The 17,712-nt window shown below is 43.3% G+C and overlaps 1 protein-coding gene across 2 annotated transcripts in view; it reads right to left on the bottom strand.

Annotated features, from left to right (window-relative positions):
- Positions 1 to 386: 386 nt before the first annotated feature.
- Positions 387 to 17,712, bottom strand: part of tasora (transcription activation suppressor a) — a 32,713-nt gene continuing 15,387 nt past the window's right edge. The window contains exons 13-28 of one of the 2 annotated variants that reach the window (XM_063473782.1): positions 17,619 to 17,693; positions 17,125 to 17,321; positions 16,763 to 17,041; positions 14,936 to 15,119; positions 14,487 to 14,615; positions 14,176 to 14,330; positions 12,608 to 12,788; positions 11,766 to 12,254; positions 9,034 to 10,433; positions 8,526 to 8,648; positions 6,696 to 6,855; positions 6,389 to 6,497; positions 4,158 to 4,336; positions 3,608 to 3,757; positions 2,595 to 3,384; positions 387 to 2,279 (exon numbers count right to left, since the gene is read on the bottom strand). In XM_063473782.1, coding sequence (XP_063329852.1) covers positions 1,775 to 2,279; positions 2,595 to 3,384; positions 3,608 to 3,757; positions 4,158 to 4,336; positions 6,389 to 6,497; positions 6,696 to 6,855; positions 8,526 to 8,648; positions 9,034 to 10,433; positions 11,766 to 12,254; positions 12,608 to 12,788; positions 14,176 to 14,330; positions 14,487 to 14,615; positions 14,936 to 15,119; positions 16,763 to 17,041; positions 17,125 to 17,321; positions 17,619 to 17,693 — 5,105 coding nt within the window. In that variant the 3' untranslated portion in view covers positions 387 to 1,774. The remainder of the gene's footprint in view (positions 2,280 to 2,594; positions 3,385 to 3,607; positions 3,758 to 4,157; positions 4,337 to 6,388; positions 6,498 to 6,695; positions 6,856 to 8,525; positions 8,649 to 9,033; positions 10,434 to 11,765; positions 12,255 to 12,607; positions 12,789 to 14,175; positions 14,331 to 14,486; positions 14,616 to 14,935; positions 15,120 to 16,762; positions 17,042 to 17,124; positions 17,322 to 17,618; positions 17,694 to 17,712) is intronic. The other variant, XM_063473783.1, reaches the window with a different exon arrangement.

The following is a 17,712-nucleotide window of genomic DNA, read 5'->3' as shown; positions in this document are numbered from 1 at the left end:
GATCCAAACTGACTGACACTGCGCCAGAAAAGTTGTCTGTGAGTCTGGGTTAACGTATTTAAACAGTGTGTAAACACATGAAGCATTCAGGACTTTGGCAGCTTGATGTCTTCATGATAAATAATATCAACAATCTGTGACATCGCTGTGGCTTCATCCACCTGTTACACTGTGTTTGGAATTACTGACACCAGTGACTGGGAGCAGCTACTGCGTGATTTTCGCAGGCGGAAAGAGCGCCACAGCAGCACTGTGCAAGAGGAAAGGGAAAAAGATATCAGTCAGAAACTTTGGAAAACCTCAACATTAATGCCGACTGTTAGAACTGCATTCAGAGCACAAAGTTTTATATAATGTTTATTATTTTAATACAAAAAAAAATCTCTGATATAAAAAAAGAAAACATAAAAAATGCTTTTTAAGTTAAAACCGGTCCGTTCCAGAGTCTCTCCCTACATAAAATCTAACACAAACAGCTCAGAGTGTAACAACCAAAAGACTCTGTACAAACTAAATTTTTTTACAGGATATAAACATCGTCCACAGGTATGAGGCAGTCTGTTTGTCAGCCTCCTGTACAGGTTACTCTGCAGTGCCATTTTCCACAAAGACAAAACATCTTCACAACAAAACAAAACAAAAACTTTACTTATTAAACGTTCCCAGAGTGTGAAACTGTGGTGCGTTCAGGGAATCTGGGAAAACGGGACTACCACTCAGAGTAATAAAAGAGTCACACTTAAGGTCCAGATGATACTGATTTAAATGAGACCCTTCATTCAGTCAGAAACTGTCCTGTATCCACGTCAGTACTGAATTCTTCTGTGACTGAGGTACACCAACTGCTGTGCTTGTTTTTAGCTCTCAATCATGTCCAAAAACTGAGAAAGGGCTTCATCTTTCAGTCTTTTTCAAATAGTAAACAGGTTTCTGCGCTGAGGCTCAGCACACAGCTGGTACTTTAATGGGGTTTTTTTTTGTTTTTTAGTCTACACTCTGCACAGAGTTACTATTTATTACAACTACACCAAACAGACCAACATATATTTGGTGCTTTTTGAGGTTTTTGGAGGCTGCAGAGCTTCAGTAAGAGACAGAAAGTAGTTGAGGACAACATTTTTTTGATCTGATCTCAGACTGCCAGCCATCAGAGACAAATGTCTTCAGACATTTCAGTCGCTCCGAGGTGCATAAAACAACTACAGGAGGGCTTGACAGTCAATATTTTTATGTGAGAAATAACATTTTCACATTTTTGATGTTTTAAATGAAACGCATTAGAAGCTTGATTTAAAAGAAATCAACTAATGAGTATGAAAATTATTGCTGATTCCCATTCACATATCTCCTGGGGTTTAAGAACAGCCCTGCAGGAGTACAGGCTGAATAAGTTTGTGTTTTTAAGTTTGAATACTGTACAAAGACCAGCAGCACTGATATAAAATTAGTGTGCGGCATTTTCAAGACACGGTCTTGCACATAAAAAGAGGTGATGAGCCCTGACTGACAGAAACATGCAGATTCTTTGACCTCCTGGGATGATTCAGGATCAGAAGCAGACTATACAAACCATCTGAAGCTTGCATACTTTAAGACTCTAGCTTTACCCACTTTTGAACCACAAACAACATGAAATTTTTTGTGGTGCAATAACCTGGCTAAAACTGTGATCTTTTTTTATTTTTTTGTTGGAAACAGAGCGTGGACACCTGTTTGGCCTGTTCGGACTCCTGGCTGTTAGTTTTCTGGGGTCATAGTTTAATCTGCTGGTTGTCTACATCCCATTAAAGCCTCCTCGCTGCCCCCCTCTGTACCTGAAGCCGCCCTGGCCTGCAGGGCTGTGGTACCCTCCCAGCAGTGAAGGACCCGTGAAGTCCATAGCTGCCTGCTGGAAACCCCAGACCAGGGGAACAGCACCTGCAGGGCCTAAACCTCCAGGCCACAGGGGTGGCTGCCCCAGGAGGCCCCTGATTCCTCCCAGGGCATTCAGGGGCCCCAGCATGGGGGCCCGGTGAAAAGGCTGTCCGTGGACTCGAGGTAGGTGGGGGTGAAGGAGACCAATGCCCCGCTGGCTGGGCGGTGGGTACTGCAGGTGTGTAGCACCCTGCTGCTGCTCGCTCACATGTTGCTGAGGGTGCTGGATCTGTTGTAGTTGGGGCAGAGCAGGATGTGAGACACTCTCGTGGTTTGTGACCGAGGTGATGTTTCCAGGTACCTCACTGTTGCCCGGTGGTGCTGCCTCTTCTGTTATTGGCTGTTCATAGCTGGCTTTTATTTCACTACAGAAAGAGAAGCAGAAGAAGAGACTGAGCAGGAACAGGACTGTCAGAGGTTGAAAACTGAAATCAGCACAGCTTTTATGGATCCATGTCGGCATCACATGGAAACCTCTGGGCCACAAAGCCCAAGTGGAAGTGTACATAGAAGTGCCAAAAAGTGCACTTGCACTAAGGGCCACTTGCGGCTCTAAAGGTAAGTCGAATTATTCTGTTTGTATTTTATATGAATACTCGAACAGTGTTAATGTTGCAGTCATGTTACAAACTGACCTGTAAAAAAAAAAGAGCAGGACTCAACCCAGCGCGTTATGCTACCTTGTTCTGTCCTCGCCCTCTGCTGGACAGGTGGTGGTACTGCAGGGTGGTGCACTACTTTCGTCTGCTTTGGAAAACACAGGCTCTCCGTGTTGATCTGCTTCGCTGTGTGTCTGATTGCTCAGCGCTGTCACTACAGCGGCGTTCTGATTGCTCGGAAAGGCTGACGTGCCATTATTGCCAGTAGCCTGGTTTCCTGCCTGTGAGCCCACCACTCGCACTGGAGTGCTGCCTCTCTGATCTTCAGCCTCTCTCCCTGCACTTCCCCCTCTCCTCCATCCGTCTGTAGGAGGCTCCACCTTGTCCTCTCTCCTGCTGCTCAGCTCTGGCTGCAGTACCGAGTGAATCGAGTCCAGAGTGGCTGCCACGGCTTTCCTGCCTGGAGTGAGCTGTACTGAGTCAGGAGGACCTCCCTGACCCAAAGGAGGGGAGGGAATGTGTAGGAAGCCTTTCACGTGGTTGATGCTCAACTCTGCCTGGGACTCCAACTGCTGCTGCTGCTGCTGAAGCTGTTGCAGCTGCGCCTGACGCTCTGCCCGCAGCTGTAAGATGGCCTGTCGAAGAACCTCACAGTCAGCGTCCGAGTGGCGCGGGACTCCGTCCTTACAGGAGGCGTCGGGGACGAGCTGGTCAGAGGGGTGAGGGACAGAGGTTGGGAAGCCGGAGCTGGGCTGTGGAAGCTGCTGTGGTTGGGTGATAGAGGAGAGCAAGTGGTTGTGCTCTGGAAAGATGGACAGGGAGCATTCAGGACCCGAGACACAGTCACTATGACTCAGCTGACCCCCGACACCTGAGGAGAGAGGAGCACCCCCATCAGAATGGATGACAGGGCTGCATTTAAATTTAAATGAATGCTTGAATTTAAATAAAGCTGGATGTTATCTCTAACGCTTGACTTTAAAACCTGACTCTGAAAAGCAGGAGACGGAAGGAGAGAAGGAGTGTCAGTATAAAAGTAGGAGAAACAGAAAAGAAGGAGAGATGGTAGAGCAGACATTTTAAACCTTTGGCACCTTTGGGAGACAACATGTCATCTATGATTGGCTGCTTTGCCTTGATGTCATGACAACCAACTATTTGGGAGAAGTTGTGCAGAATTTCATCGATATTGGCAACAATGATGCCCCCGCTGGAGTAGGCCGTGAACTTCTCACTATGATGCTCTGAATAAAAAAAAAAGAAAAACACTTTGAAGGATGAGATTATTTTCTCATGTTAATCACATGACATATTACTTAACAGTCAGGTGAGCTGCTGTACATGCAGTCATACTGTGCACAGAACATGAAGATTTCTTGTCATTCATAACTAATTGAACCCACAATCATGAACAACATAAAAATTTGATTAATCATCCGACCAATCAAATGATCAAATGTTTATTGGTGGAATTTATCGTGTCCTTCAGGCACACCGCTTCTATGGTTTTAAGTCAGGTGAAATAGGAAAGGCAAAAAGTAAAAGCTTCTGCAGTTCAGATGTTGGGTTTAGTTTGCAATCAGGTAACCAGTCAACAGTATTAATCAGGTGCCCGGAGAGTCACTGCTGCTCACATATACGTACCTGTGAGGAAGATCGTGTGTCGGTACTGCGTGTATCGTCCCTGCAGTTCGATTAGACAGTCCAGGTCAGGCGACTGACGGTTCATCATGTCGCAGTGATGATAAGGGAGGAACTCCACGATCTGTCGCTTCTGATAAGCTGACAGCAAATCCAGCAGGCTGGCTGCTTCTCTCCTGAATCTGATGATCAAACATACACAAATCATCCACGTTCAACCTGCAGGAGGATGTAGATGCTTCTTCAAACATCTTACTCTTTAATTGAAGGGAGGCGGAAGTGCAGTACAGAATTAAAAAAAATAAAAATAAAATCCCCTCTCCCCCCTGCCAGCAGTCTTTATCCTTGAAGCTCAGGTGCACTACCAGAGGCCTGGGAGTTTGAGGGACCCGCGCAGCATCTTAGCTGTTCCTAGGACTGCACTCTTCTAGACAGAGACCTCGGATGTTGATGTTTTTGGTCAACAGACCCCAGCGTGTGACACTGGGTCCTCACCTCTCTTCCCCTCGCACTCTCAGCACCGGCTCTCCCCAGGGCTGTGTACTAAGCCCACTACTCTACTCCCTCTACACATCTGACTGCAGTCCCGCCCATCCAGAGAACATCATTGTCAAATTTGCTGATGACACAACGGTGGTGGGGCTGAGGGGGAAATGAGGCGGCTTACAGAGATGAGGTCCTGAAACTGGGAGAATGGTGTGCATCAAACAACCTGGCACATCACCAAGACCAAGGAAGTCATCCTGGACTTCAGGCGGAACAGAACTGCCCCTGGCCCCTGCACATAAACGGAGAATGTGTAGATCGAGTGGAGTCCTTCAAATTCCTTGGCGTCCAAAACTCAGCAGACATCTCCTGGTCAGATAACAACACGCCCCTAATCAAGAAGACCCAGCAGCAGCTACACTTCCTAAGGGTGCTCAGGAAGGAGCAACTAAACGCCCCGCTGCTGGTGACCTTCTACAGATCCACCATCGACAGCCTGCTGACCTATGCAGTGACAGTGTGGCACACCAGCTGCACGGAGGAAGACAAAAAGAGACTGCAGAGGGTGGTAGACACAGCACAAAAAAAAAATCATCGGCTGTCCCCTGCCCTACTTGTCTGCCATCTACAACTCCCGTTGTCTCAGCAGGGCCAGAAACATCTTGAAGGACACTACCCACCCCGGCTACCATCTTTTCAACCTACTGCCCTCTGGCAGGCGCTTCAGATCCATACGGGCCAGAACAAACAGACTCAGGGATAGCTTCCTCCCCAAAGCTATCACCATACTCAACTCATCAATTCTCTGCCTGTCTGTCTCTGTACTGTACTGTACCAGTACTGTACTGTGTATTTATATTTATATATTTAAATGAAGTGTAAGTTAAATTATTGTATAGTTCTTATTATGTGCTAAAGCACATGTGCACTTTTATATAGCTGTTTTAATCTCGTTATACCATGTATAATCACAATAAAGGCTCTCAATTCAATTCAATTCCTGGGATCTGCTGGAGCCACTCGCATAGCTTGGGGGGGTCACTTCACTGAGTGCTCCGATTACCACAGGGACCACTGCTACCTTCACCCTCCACATCTTCTTGAGCTCTTCTCTGAGCCCTTGGTATTTCTTCAGCTTCTTGTGTTCCTGCTTCCTGATGTTGCTGTCATTCGGAATCGCTATGTTAATCACTTTGGCCATCTTCATTCCTTGTCCACCACTACTATGTCCGGTTGTTAGCTACCACCATTTTATCTGTCTGTATCTGAAAGTATCTCTATCAGGCTAGCTTATTATCCCAGCAGGGTACCCGATCACGGGCAGGGCGTAGGTGTTGATAGCCCAGATCTTGTTCTTACAATTCAAATGATTCCTCGTAGATGCAACTGCAATCTGCAATGCTTCCTTTTGATCGGACAATCCCCTCAGTTCTGACTACCATCCCTCTCTTTGTTACCATTCAACCACACTTCTCCAGTCAGAATGTATTCCAGTTTGGAATACTGAATACTGTGACATTTTATCCAGAAGATCACCAATGACCTGTTTACAGTTAAGGTTAGTTTCACATGTATTCTTTTAATTCCTTTAAAGTTTTTAAAGTAAAAGTTTATATATCCTGCTAGAATTATATATTAATCTGTAAGGCCTAAACTAATTTAAAAGAAACTTGTTTTGAAATGTGACACCTATAGTTTCTAAAATGGCTAAAGGCTGTTCATTACATAGTGAGAAGCAGATCTACTACCTGGCTTGTTCTTTTAATTTTTTGTGCGTTTTGCAGTGAATCTTCCACCTCCAAACACTCTCTAGAGAACTGTGCTGTTCCAGGAACATCAGCAGTGCCGCCAGTCGTTCTGTAGAAAAGCATTTCATTAATTAACACTACAGTTATATAAGTAATGCATTTGTTTTGATTGACAGAAAAGATAAAATCTGTTTTTATCTTTGTGAAAAACAAAATTTTCTCCATGTGTAGATGTGAACTGCAAGATTTTTTCCACTACATTTACGTACATACATTTAAACGGCTGCTTTCTGATTCTCTGACCTACCGTGAGTGATGCAGTCTGGACTGAGGACCAGCTCGTCTGATACGATGCAGCCTCCGGCTACAAAGAGCTCATTGTAGCTGTTGTTCCTGATGTCATCCAGCGTATCGATTCCCACAAACACCACAGCGGAGTGTCGCTTCAGAGACACCAGCCCTGGGATCTGACAGCAACACAAACACATAAACACAGTTGCTGTATGTGCGTTTTCAGTGTGGGCTTCTCATGACTCAATATCTACAGCAAAACATCTGCCAAGCATGAAAAACTCAATTCCTCACAGCAGTGGCACATAAAAAGTGCAGCCGCTGACAGCTAAGTACTGAAGGAACCTCTGCAGCATACTGCACATACATATTAAATCAAAAATATGTGGAAAACCTGTTATTGGTATTTGTACTAATGTTTGTCCTATAGTTAGCGCCTGCCACAGAGAAGGCAGAAATCACAACATTTACATTAACATTTAAAAGTGCACACAGGTGTTGTGTTCGCTGTGTGTAAGAGCATTTAAGCTCTAAATGCGCTGGTCTTTCCTGTCCAGGCCACCTTTTAAGTCAGCACTTGATTGATGCATAATGCCAGCGTGATCACACGAGCCTCTGCATTGATTTTACTCCTTCTACTTTGCAGTATAAAAACATGCTAGCTAGCTAGCTAGCTACACACACACACACACACACACACATATATATTATATATATATATATATATATATATATATATATATATATATATTCCAACAGGTTTGGACTCGGCACCTTTGCACCATAAATCTGGTATATATGTCGTTTTTGTGTCATGTTGATGTCACGTTGTCAGTATTGTGCAAACAACAAAAAAATAATCGGAGCCCTACTCCTTCTATGTGTACACATACCTGCTCAATAAAAACAGATTCTGGTTCTGTGTGATCAAAGGGGTGCTTGTACAGGTCTGTTAACTCCTGGTTAAATAAAGGTTAATAATGAAGAGCTACACAAATGGACAAATCTCACAGAAACATTTATACAGCTAGTGAGCAACAAGATTACGTTTGACCTCTGACCTCTTCAAGGTCAAATAACGTCAAACTTATTTTTAAAACTCTGTTGAAAATTCAGATGACTTGGTTTGTATTGGCAACGTTCATGAAGACATACTGGTTCTAAATATGGGATTATAGTTTGCATCCAAAGATCACATTTGAACTCTGACCTCAGGTTTACATTTCACATATGCCTTTCTTTTAAGCTGACCCCAGAATGCATTACATCTTTAAAGAAAGAGAAAGAGCTGCTGAGGTCATTTGAAATATACAGTAGTATAATATTATATAATAAGCTTAAGTTACTCGTGTCCAATTATTTACAAATCAATACCATTTTTTTTAATGTTTGTGTAGTGTCACGTTACCCTCACTGCACTAAAAACTTCTTAAAGTACATTTAAAAAGAACAAAGATGGCAAAATGAGTACATAAAATATAATCCCATTCCCTTAAAGGTAAACTCACAGCCCAAACCACTTGCGCTTCAAACATGTTGACACTGCTGGAAATATTCTGCGTAGGAGGTAGGACACATGAGACTTCTTACTGGGGGTTAATGCACAGGACTACTAGACCCTTTATTTGCACTGTACTAAGAAGCTGCAGGTTCACTCACATGCAGCAATGCTGGGTGTCTTAAAAAAATGAGGCCTGGAGAGCTTGAGTGAAAACAGCTGACGTCTACAGTACAGGCAGCTCCAGGGTACCAGCCATGTGACATTTAACCACAACCGGAGCAGTCATCATCAGACAAAACAGTGGATTAAAGCAGAGTCCGTCAAGACTTTACAGCTGTTAACTACCTTGTGTACATGTCCAGCTATGTCCTTGTTGTTAATGATGACCAGGAGCCTGTTGTCAGGGTCTTCTTGGCTCAGAAAGGTGAGCGGATTCTGCTCCACGTTACCCTGCTTCAGCAGGAGTTCCTACAACATAACGTCACACACAAAACATGAACAAAAATAAAATAACTCTGAGTCACTAAAGATGAACTTCTATGGCTTATTCTTCACTTTAACCAGAGATTATACACATTTATACCAACAAAAAATTCCTCAACTCTGCGTACGCAGCAGCAGCTTTGTGTTTAGCTCCTTTAGCATTAATAACTGGCACTACCTCTTTCATATTTGACATGTTAAACAGTCTCTATTTGCGATTTTCTTGAGATCATCTTGTCAAAGTAGTCAAGCTGTTTATTTATAAATAAGTAAAGGAAACCCACATTTAAAAAACAGTTAAAAAAAATACATTCTGGAGACTTTCCTTTGGCTCTTCGTGTAGTGTGAACTGAGCTGCCCATGAGGTTACCTTTATATCTTTGGTGACCTCGTCTCCTGGTTCAGTGCAGTGGATATAGAACTGCAGGGAGTTTTTCTTGACTTCTTTGATGATCTCCACCAGGCTGTTGAACACATCTGGCTGCAACTGGCTGATCAGGGAGCTCAGGTCTGTGGCAGGGGGTGCGGTCCCCACACTGGGCTTGGGGACAGGTACAGAGCTCGGGCTAGATGCCAGTTTAGAGGAATGGGAAGCTTCTCCCAAAGAGTCAGAAGTACCGCCTAGCCCCGGCAGAGTCACAACAATGTTTTTAGCTGGAAGAACACCCCCACTGTCAGCAGCAGCAGTACATAGCACAGTCCTCGTGGTGCTGTTTTCCTGTGTTTGGCTGACATCTTGAGTGATTGTCCTGCTGATTTCTACAGTTTCATTCTGCTGTGGTGTCCACTGGGAATGTGGTGATGTGCTAAGTGGAGGGCAGAGGACAGAAGTGTTTGCAGGCTCATAGATCAAACCAGATGAGGGGGTAGGAATTGATAAAGAAACATGAGAATTTGTGGGATTCCTGTAGTTTGTGCTGTCTGGCAGCCACGCTTCATTTCCTCTGGAGAGAGCTAGGCTTTGACTGGCTGTAGTGCCAGAGTCAGCAGCTGTCCGCTCATCACAGGAAGCAGACCCCTCATCATCTCCACCTGTAGTATTAGCTGCTCGAACGCTGGCCACAAAAGCACTGACTCTATTCGCTAAAGTGGTGTCAGCGTTAGTCCCACTGGGTTTGGGCTTGCACTCTCGCCAGCCATCATCAAACTCTGTTATCATGCTGTTAATGCCGTCCTTTAGTGAGTCCACGTAGTCCTGCACGGAAGGGCAGGGGTTGTAGAAGGACACATACTGTGAAAACTGAGACACGGAGGCGTAGGACATTGTGTGTTGAGGTGTAGGTGTTGCTGCAATTAAAGTCGAGTGAGGGTACTGAGGTAAGTTATAGTGGGTGCTCTCCTCCTGCAGGAGCAGCTGAATCTCAGAGGAGAAGTCACCAAGATGTCTGTCCACAATGCTGTTAATATCTGTGCAAGCAGAGGCTGAGAAGGCAGAACCACCTACCAGCTCCTTCACGTTTCCCTTTTTACAATCCATCTCTTGGATCACCTTCTCCAAATCTTGTTCATGATCATCAGTCGCTTTTATCTCTCGTTTCTGCACCTTTTCACCTGCCTGACTTTCTTTTTCCTTCACCAAAGCTTCTACCGCTTCTTCTTTCACTTTAACCATTCCTCTCTCTGTTGCTTCCTTCACTCGCTTCGTGGATGGTGACGAGATCCTTCTCTCTGGAGATGGAGGAATAGATGGACGGATGGATGCAGAAACACATGGCTCTTCAGTCTTCTTTTCTTTACCCTGAGGTTTCTCCCCTTTGCCACTGGATGCTGCTGCAGGAGAAGACAGTGTTAGACTGGAGACAAATTATATTAACTGTACACGAAGGTCAGCCAATTTAAAAACAAGCATATATTACAAGAGGGAAGGATTACAGGAGTAGAACCAATGAGGATCGTGTGATTGCACTGGCACTATACATCAGTAAAATATAATAAAGTTGGGGGTTTTTTTAAAGTCTCACCTTACACTTACAAACTGTCATCTTCATACTATGAAATTTTTCTAAGTTACAAGTCGTTAAAATCAATACAGGAACACTAAATATCAATATTTGAATTAATAAATTAAAATAAATAAATACATGGAAATACTCAGGGAATAGGTCTCTACTAACAAGGCTCATCTCCTGCACACTTAGCCACATATGTAAAACACAGTTAGCCATAAGTTCAGGGGCAGGGGAACATGGCAGCTTCCACAAACTGGCGCCCGCTCCTATGTATTTCTGATATATTAAATATAAGTTTAGAGTTAAGAATGCATCAGTTTGATGGAAGATGTAATTACACACTATTCTATATACAATATCCTTTTTTCTGTCTTAATACCTTTTGAGAGCAGGCTCATCAGTAGCCTATAATAGTCATATTTTAAATGAACGGTATGAATCGCAGAGGGTGAGAGGGACTTTGTCTTTAGATTTTGCAGTAGGTAGCTGAAGCCTCTAACACAGCGGTCCCCAACCCCCGGGCCTCGGACCGGTACCTGTCCGTGAGTCGTTTGGTACCGGGCCGCGAGAGTTGAGGCTCAGGTGTGAAATGTATGGCTTTCAGGGTTTTTATCGGTTTTCAGCGTTATTTTGTTATCGTTTTTATCGTTAACTCTGTTTTCCTGGGTCTTTTCACGTGTGTTATGAATAAATCTTCTTTTTTTCGGTACCGGTACTAGTTTTATTTTGTTGTATTTATCCGCGACACCTTAAAGGCCGGTCCGTGAAAATATTGTCGGGCATAAACCGGTCCGTGGCGCAAAAAAGGTTGGGGACCGCTGATCTAACACACCTGAAATGCTCAGGTTCCTGTTCAGATCTGGAATTTTAAATGTCAAAAGTGCTCAGAAACACTGGTAAAATAAAATGGTACTTCATACTGCGAAAATAGTAAATTTTTCATAGCTTCCTCAAATATATTAAAGCTGTTAAATAAATAAATAAATCAGCCACAATGATTTACACAACCGATAAACCAGAGTTTAAAGGTGCAACATAAAATGAAAAAATAAACTTGCATTAATTTTTACATTTGGAGTTGGCAATCAAAACTGCAGGTGGCATTGAAGTCCAGATACATTAAGCAAGACGCTCTCAGGTTGCCTGATGTTACCTGCAAACTCCCTGGAGGCCATGGAGGTTAACAACTCCTCGTTAGCACTTTTGTGGTTCTTATTAAGTAGGCTGAGCTCATTAGGCTGGGAGGATGTGTGGGGGGGAGGGCTGGCCTCCGGGGAAGGAGAAGGTGGGGAACTGGGCTGAGGAGATGGGCACTGTGTGGGAGATGGGGGAGGGCTGGGCTCTGGAGATGGGCACTGAGACGGGGAAGGTGGGGGACTGGGATCTGGAGAAGGACATTGCGAAGGTGAAGGAGGAGGACTGGGGTCAGGTGAGGGGCACTGGGAGGGGGATGGAGGCAGGCTGGCCTCAGGGGATGGGCACAAGGAGGGGGAGGGAGGAGGACTGGGCTCAGGAGACAAGGTGGGGCTCTGCCTGGGAGGGTTGGTTGTGGTGGTGATGCTTGTAGCCATGGTGAGGTGCAGGAAACGAGGATCGTGAGGGATGTTCCTGTCTCCCAGGGTGTACCTCTCTGAACTCAGACCTGCAGACGGAAAACACCAACATTTAGTTTTCAGTCTGATTAGTTCTCCAACTCTGTGATCTGTGATCTAAACCACAGGCTGCTGTATTCATCCTAACTGTACCTGGACACAGTTTTAGCACAAAAACCTTTATTCCTATGATGGATGTTAGTAAACAACGTGGCCCCTTATTTTTTTATTGTTCATACATTTTTTAGTTTTTTGAGTTTTATTCTGACTTTAATTTACTCTTCATATTAAAATCTACAGTATTTAAATGTGTGGTATGACTGCTGATTGTTTTTTTTTATTATTGTAAAATGCACACTGTCTGTTTTAGAGTACAGATGTCTGACTGAACAGACAGACACACCTGTTATGGGGATGAGGACCCACGGGATCTCATATTCCTCATCGTCATCTTCATCAAACTCCATTTTTCTCCCCAGCTCTCTTCTTCCTCCTCGAGCTGCTGCTCCGTGGTGATTCATCTCCCCGCTGTGCGAGCTGGGACTGAATCCCTCCAAACTACTGACACTACCTGCCGTCTGCTCCTACAAACACAGGAAAACACACTTTGTAATCTCACCTGCTCGATTTCAAATGGTTATGTTTTATGACACTTTCCGGAAGAAGCTTATCCAGAGTGGGAGCTTTATTTAGAAGTAATACAAATAGAAGCAGCTTTGTAGCAGGTAAATATGCAAGTACTTATATTTATAAGACAATAATACAACATTGGTTTGGGGATACAATATTAAAAGATAATGATACTAATATTCATAAGAGGGATTGGTAATGCTAATTTCCAGCTGCTTATTTTCATTATTTAAGTGTAAACATTAAATAACTTTGATAAAGCCGTCTGTTAGGTTCGCTGAGTCAGACTTTTTCCACCTGGGTGCCAAAAACAACAGATCAGTGATGGGAGCTGTTGATGAGAAGCCTTATAACAACAATTTTCCAACCAGTAATTTTTGATTTCTGCTGCAACATTTGGTGTAAACAACATGAAAGGATCACTGGTGTAACTGCATGGAGGATAGTTCTTGGCACACTTTGTGACTCTTAGGAGCGACTGAGCATTGTTTAAACGTTAGTAACCGCCTTCCTGAGTATTGCTGCTGACCATGTCCATCCCTGTATGACCTCAGACAACCAATCTGCTGATGGCTGCTTCCAGCAGGATAACACACCATGTCATAAATCTCAAATCATCTAAAACTCCTTTCCTGAACATGACAACTCTATTCAAATGGCCTCCATATTCACCAGATATCAATGGACCATCTTTGTAAAGTGTTGGAATAGGAAATTCACTTTGTGGATGTCAATGTGGACAAAATCGCTGAGGAATGTTTCCAGCACCTTGTTGAATCGATTCCATGAAGAATTAAGCTGTTCTGAAGGCATCCCAGTAGAAAGCAGGCAAGAAGATGACTAATACATTGAAATAATACATAACAACCTATGTGACTGCACTGGTATCAACTTCCTTTATCTCTTGTTGGTCTTAAGATGCTAAGAAAACTCTAAAAACCACTGAGATCATGTTATAAACGACCCTTAAAGGCTCTTGACAGGAAAACACAACAGTATCACAGCTGTGATATGCTTCAGGTTTTAATAGGCTTTTTGTTCAGCAGTCCAGTATTTGCTTTATTCACTATAAATAAAATTAAAAAAAAAAAAACAAGTAAAAGAAAACCCTCGCATGGCATCTCTAAAAATTTGCCAGGAAACAGAAGGTAAAAAATGTGTGTAACACTGGTACCCACACACTAACAAGTGCACTTTAATGAGAATTTCTTGCACTTTGCAAAGCAATCCAGTAGGCTGACTTGAACCCTTCAGCAGACAGGTTCTGGCTGCCTGACTGCATGTTTGACATCCCTGATCTAGACAGTAATTTTGTGAACAGATACTATAAGCATAAAATACCTCCAGTTCATCCTGCTTTCTCAGATCAATGTCACAGTTGGTGGGCAGGCCTAGTTTTGTAGCCAGCCTATCAAATGGATACGACCCCCTCAGCCCATCTTCTTGTGCCTCATAAAGGCTCTGATTAGCCGTTCCTCTGGCAGCCTGGTCGAGGCCTGGAAATGAGCAGAAAAATCAACTGAAATAAGATGTAAGCAGCAAGCTGCTCCATAACAGAAGGAAACAGTTAAAAGATTCTGGTTAAACAAAGGAGCCAAAAGAAGGGCAGGAAGAATGGAAAGTTTCAGTATGTTGTCTGAGTATCCACTCACTTGTTAGCAGGCTCAGAAGTTTGGCGGCAAGTTCAGATCCCTCTTCTCTCAAATCAGCATCCCTCAAACCCAATGAGCCAATCACAGACGTGAAGGAGACAGGAGACAAGGACACTTGATTTCCTTCAACTTAGGAGGCACATCCAAAGAGAAAACATGTCATCAGTCAATGATTGTGAGCTTGTTAACAAAATGAGAAAAGCAAACAATCTTTGGTGTTTTTAAGAAAATTTAGAGGGAAATTTGACAAAAAAGAATCATCAAAAGAAAAAGAGCTTCCTTTGATGTTGCATCAATGTACAAATATGACTCACTCATGAGGATTTGCTACCAAACTTAAATTCATTCATGACTTTAGAGGTTACATTTGAGGACCTGAAAGCTGATTTTCATGAAGCCTGGGATCAGGTCATATCAAAAAAGCAGACATGGTTTTCCCATCTCCTCACCTGGGATCTTGCTGTGCCTTATGGGTTCCTGGGATGCTTTCAGGTATTTAAGAGCCCTCTCTGCCGCCTGCTGCTCCATCTTCCTCTTCCTCCCTGGAGTCTGGAGCCCCCCTCCTTCCTCCCTCTTCACCTCATTTTCTGCATTCCTCTTGCAGGTCAAAACAAGGTCGATCAGCTGCTGCATCTGAGCAACAAGCATCACTGGTATGAGTTCATCAACCCCATAGGACAAAAACAATTTCCGTCACTTTACCTCAGTAAACCCACTGTGGGTCTCTCGCTCTCATTTCAGACGCAACTGTGAAACTGAAACTGTGACATCAAGTTGCGAATAATGTGTTGACCAGACTTTCAACTTAACTGCCTTAAATCTGAAACCACCAAGTTGAGTGTCCTCCCTTGAGATTTCCTGTTAGGTCTTTACTACTTTAAGTTGCTGCTTGTTTGTGGGTCCTTCAGCCCTCAGTTTCACCACTGGTAAGTGAAAAGTATGCTCTGTTTGTCTAAGTTTAGGTGAATGACTCGAGGAGATTTATTTTGCTTTGCAGGATTATTTTGCACATTTCAATCTCCGCATTTTTATTTCCGGACTCTACTGGAGTAGCTTTACATGACTCACAAATCTAAATAATCCTCATTTATATTTCTGATTCTTCCCTCTCCCTCTGAGCCTGCTGCTATCTGAAGCTACCTGATATGATATCTGAACAGCAGGTGAATTAGAGCCTCTACTCATAGCCAGAGCATATTAGGAATATACATTCTCTAATGGGGATGTCAGCAGAATGATACCTATGGTACTTTTCAACACCAAAACTCTGAAAATGTGACTGCATTTGGGGTTTTTTTACCCGTACTGAGTAGTGTTATCAGAAAAATTTATACTAAAAATAACTAGTGAATTAGGTACTCCTTTCTAACAGTATTGATAACAACAAAGCCTCGCCTGTATTCTTACTATAGATCAATAAAGTTTTGGTTTGACTACCATTAGAATAGTTTCTGGGTTTTTCCAAGGGTAGCAGCGTAGGCAGAGACCACCCTCACTAACTTCTGATGCAAACACAGTCAGTTGGTTCCATAAGCAGGCTGAAATATAACAGAAACCACGCAGCTCAGAAAAGAGCTTTAAGGGTTACTCCAGGATTTCAAGGGGTAAACAGTTAAAGACTTCATGTAGAATTTTGAAAAGTGTAACGTTTGTAAATATTCACAATGTAATCAACATGCCTATTTGTTTGCTTCAAGAAACTGAACGAAACAAGGAGAAATAAGCCAATGAGTATATAAAAAAAATATATTTAAAAAAATATTTGCCATAATTTTCCATCAACTTGTTACCGGGCATCCACCACAAAGGGAAGCAGAGAGAGAATGAAGAGGGGAAATGAAGAGGCTGAAACAGGATTTCATTAAAATAGAAGACTGTGATAATTTATGTTGTTCTTGCTGAAGGTCTCCAACACTGATCTAACCCAGAGTACTCCCCAGAGCTTTCTGGCCTGGAATGGGATATTAAGAGCACCCATAAACTGCTACCAAATGTAGCCTTTTACCCAAAAAACAACTGACTTACTTTTAGGCAAATTCAATAATATTTCTATTAAACCCCTTGAATTAAAGGCTGAAAGTCTGTAATTCAATAACATCTTGAATTACAATATAATAATTTCAATACCATTAAAATAACATCTTGAGTCAGTTTCAGATAAATAATATTGGTGCACAGAGCTGTATCACTGTCCAAATACTTCTGGACATGACCAGTACAAGTGGACTTACTAACTAAGGACTTACTCTGTTATGTTTTTTTGTGTGACTGTTCACCTTTTGTGTGTTGGTCTGCCCGTGCCTAGTATTTCCTGTCGCTTCCTTCTCTGTTGCATCTCTCTTCCTGGCTCTTGCTTCCTGCTGCGGCTGCTCGATTCCACAGTGCGCCTCTAATAACAGCCTGGCCCGAGCTGCTGATAGAAGGTAGAAGGCGGGGCTGTACAGGTAGGAGCGCAGGTAGCCCTCCAAGTTCACCCGATGGTGTATGGGAGCAGCAAACGACTTTTCCTTGTCATCCATCTGGGAATCGTACTCACCCATTGGGTACTGTCGAACCTTGGGAGCAAACACAGAAATGTTGCAGTCCCCAGGGGAAGTGGATATTTGAAGATGCCAGCTTCAAGAGATTTGGGTCGTACCTTGCCGTCTTTCAGGCCAATGAGGTATTCCCGTGCCTGGCGCTCCACACCAGCAGACAGCTCAGGAGGGGGGTTGGCACGAACTTTGAGCAGGGCATGATGCATTGCTGGGATAAACTGACTTAGCCGTGACATCACTGCGGCACCGGATGTCTGAGACTCAGAGGCATCATGGGAAGAGAAGGCAGAGTGCGGTGCTACAAGGAAAAAAAACAAACAAGGAAAACATCATTAGGTTGAAAATAATGTTGATTCAGCTGTTTAACCCTGTCAGCAGAGTCAAAGATCAGTATTAACACTTAGGCTGAGTGTCCTGTGAACTGTGGTTACACTAAAAATGCTTGTATTATGGCTCCATTTAATTTAGCTCATCAAAAATTAGTTTTCAGGGACACTATTAATGCTCCTGTTATTTTCTTTTCTATATTAAACTTCACTTTGTACCAAAAGGCAACTAAATTAAATGAATGCCCCTCATTTACGGTGATACTCACCAGTTTTGGACACATCTCTGGTCTCTGGGAAAACAAACAATGCCTGAAGACACCTCTTCCAGTTCTCTCCTCTCTCTGAAAACACATTAGCTCA

Source organism: Pelmatolapia mariae, linkage group LG5 (genome assembly GCF_036321145.2).
Source record: "Pelmatolapia mariae isolate MD_Pm_ZW linkage group LG5, Pm_UMD_F_2, whole genome shotgun sequence".
NCBI lineage: Eukaryota > Metazoa > Chordata > Actinopteri > Cichliformes > Cichlidae > Pelmatolapia > Pelmatolapia mariae.
This window is presented reverse-complemented; position numbering and strand designations above follow the sequence as displayed.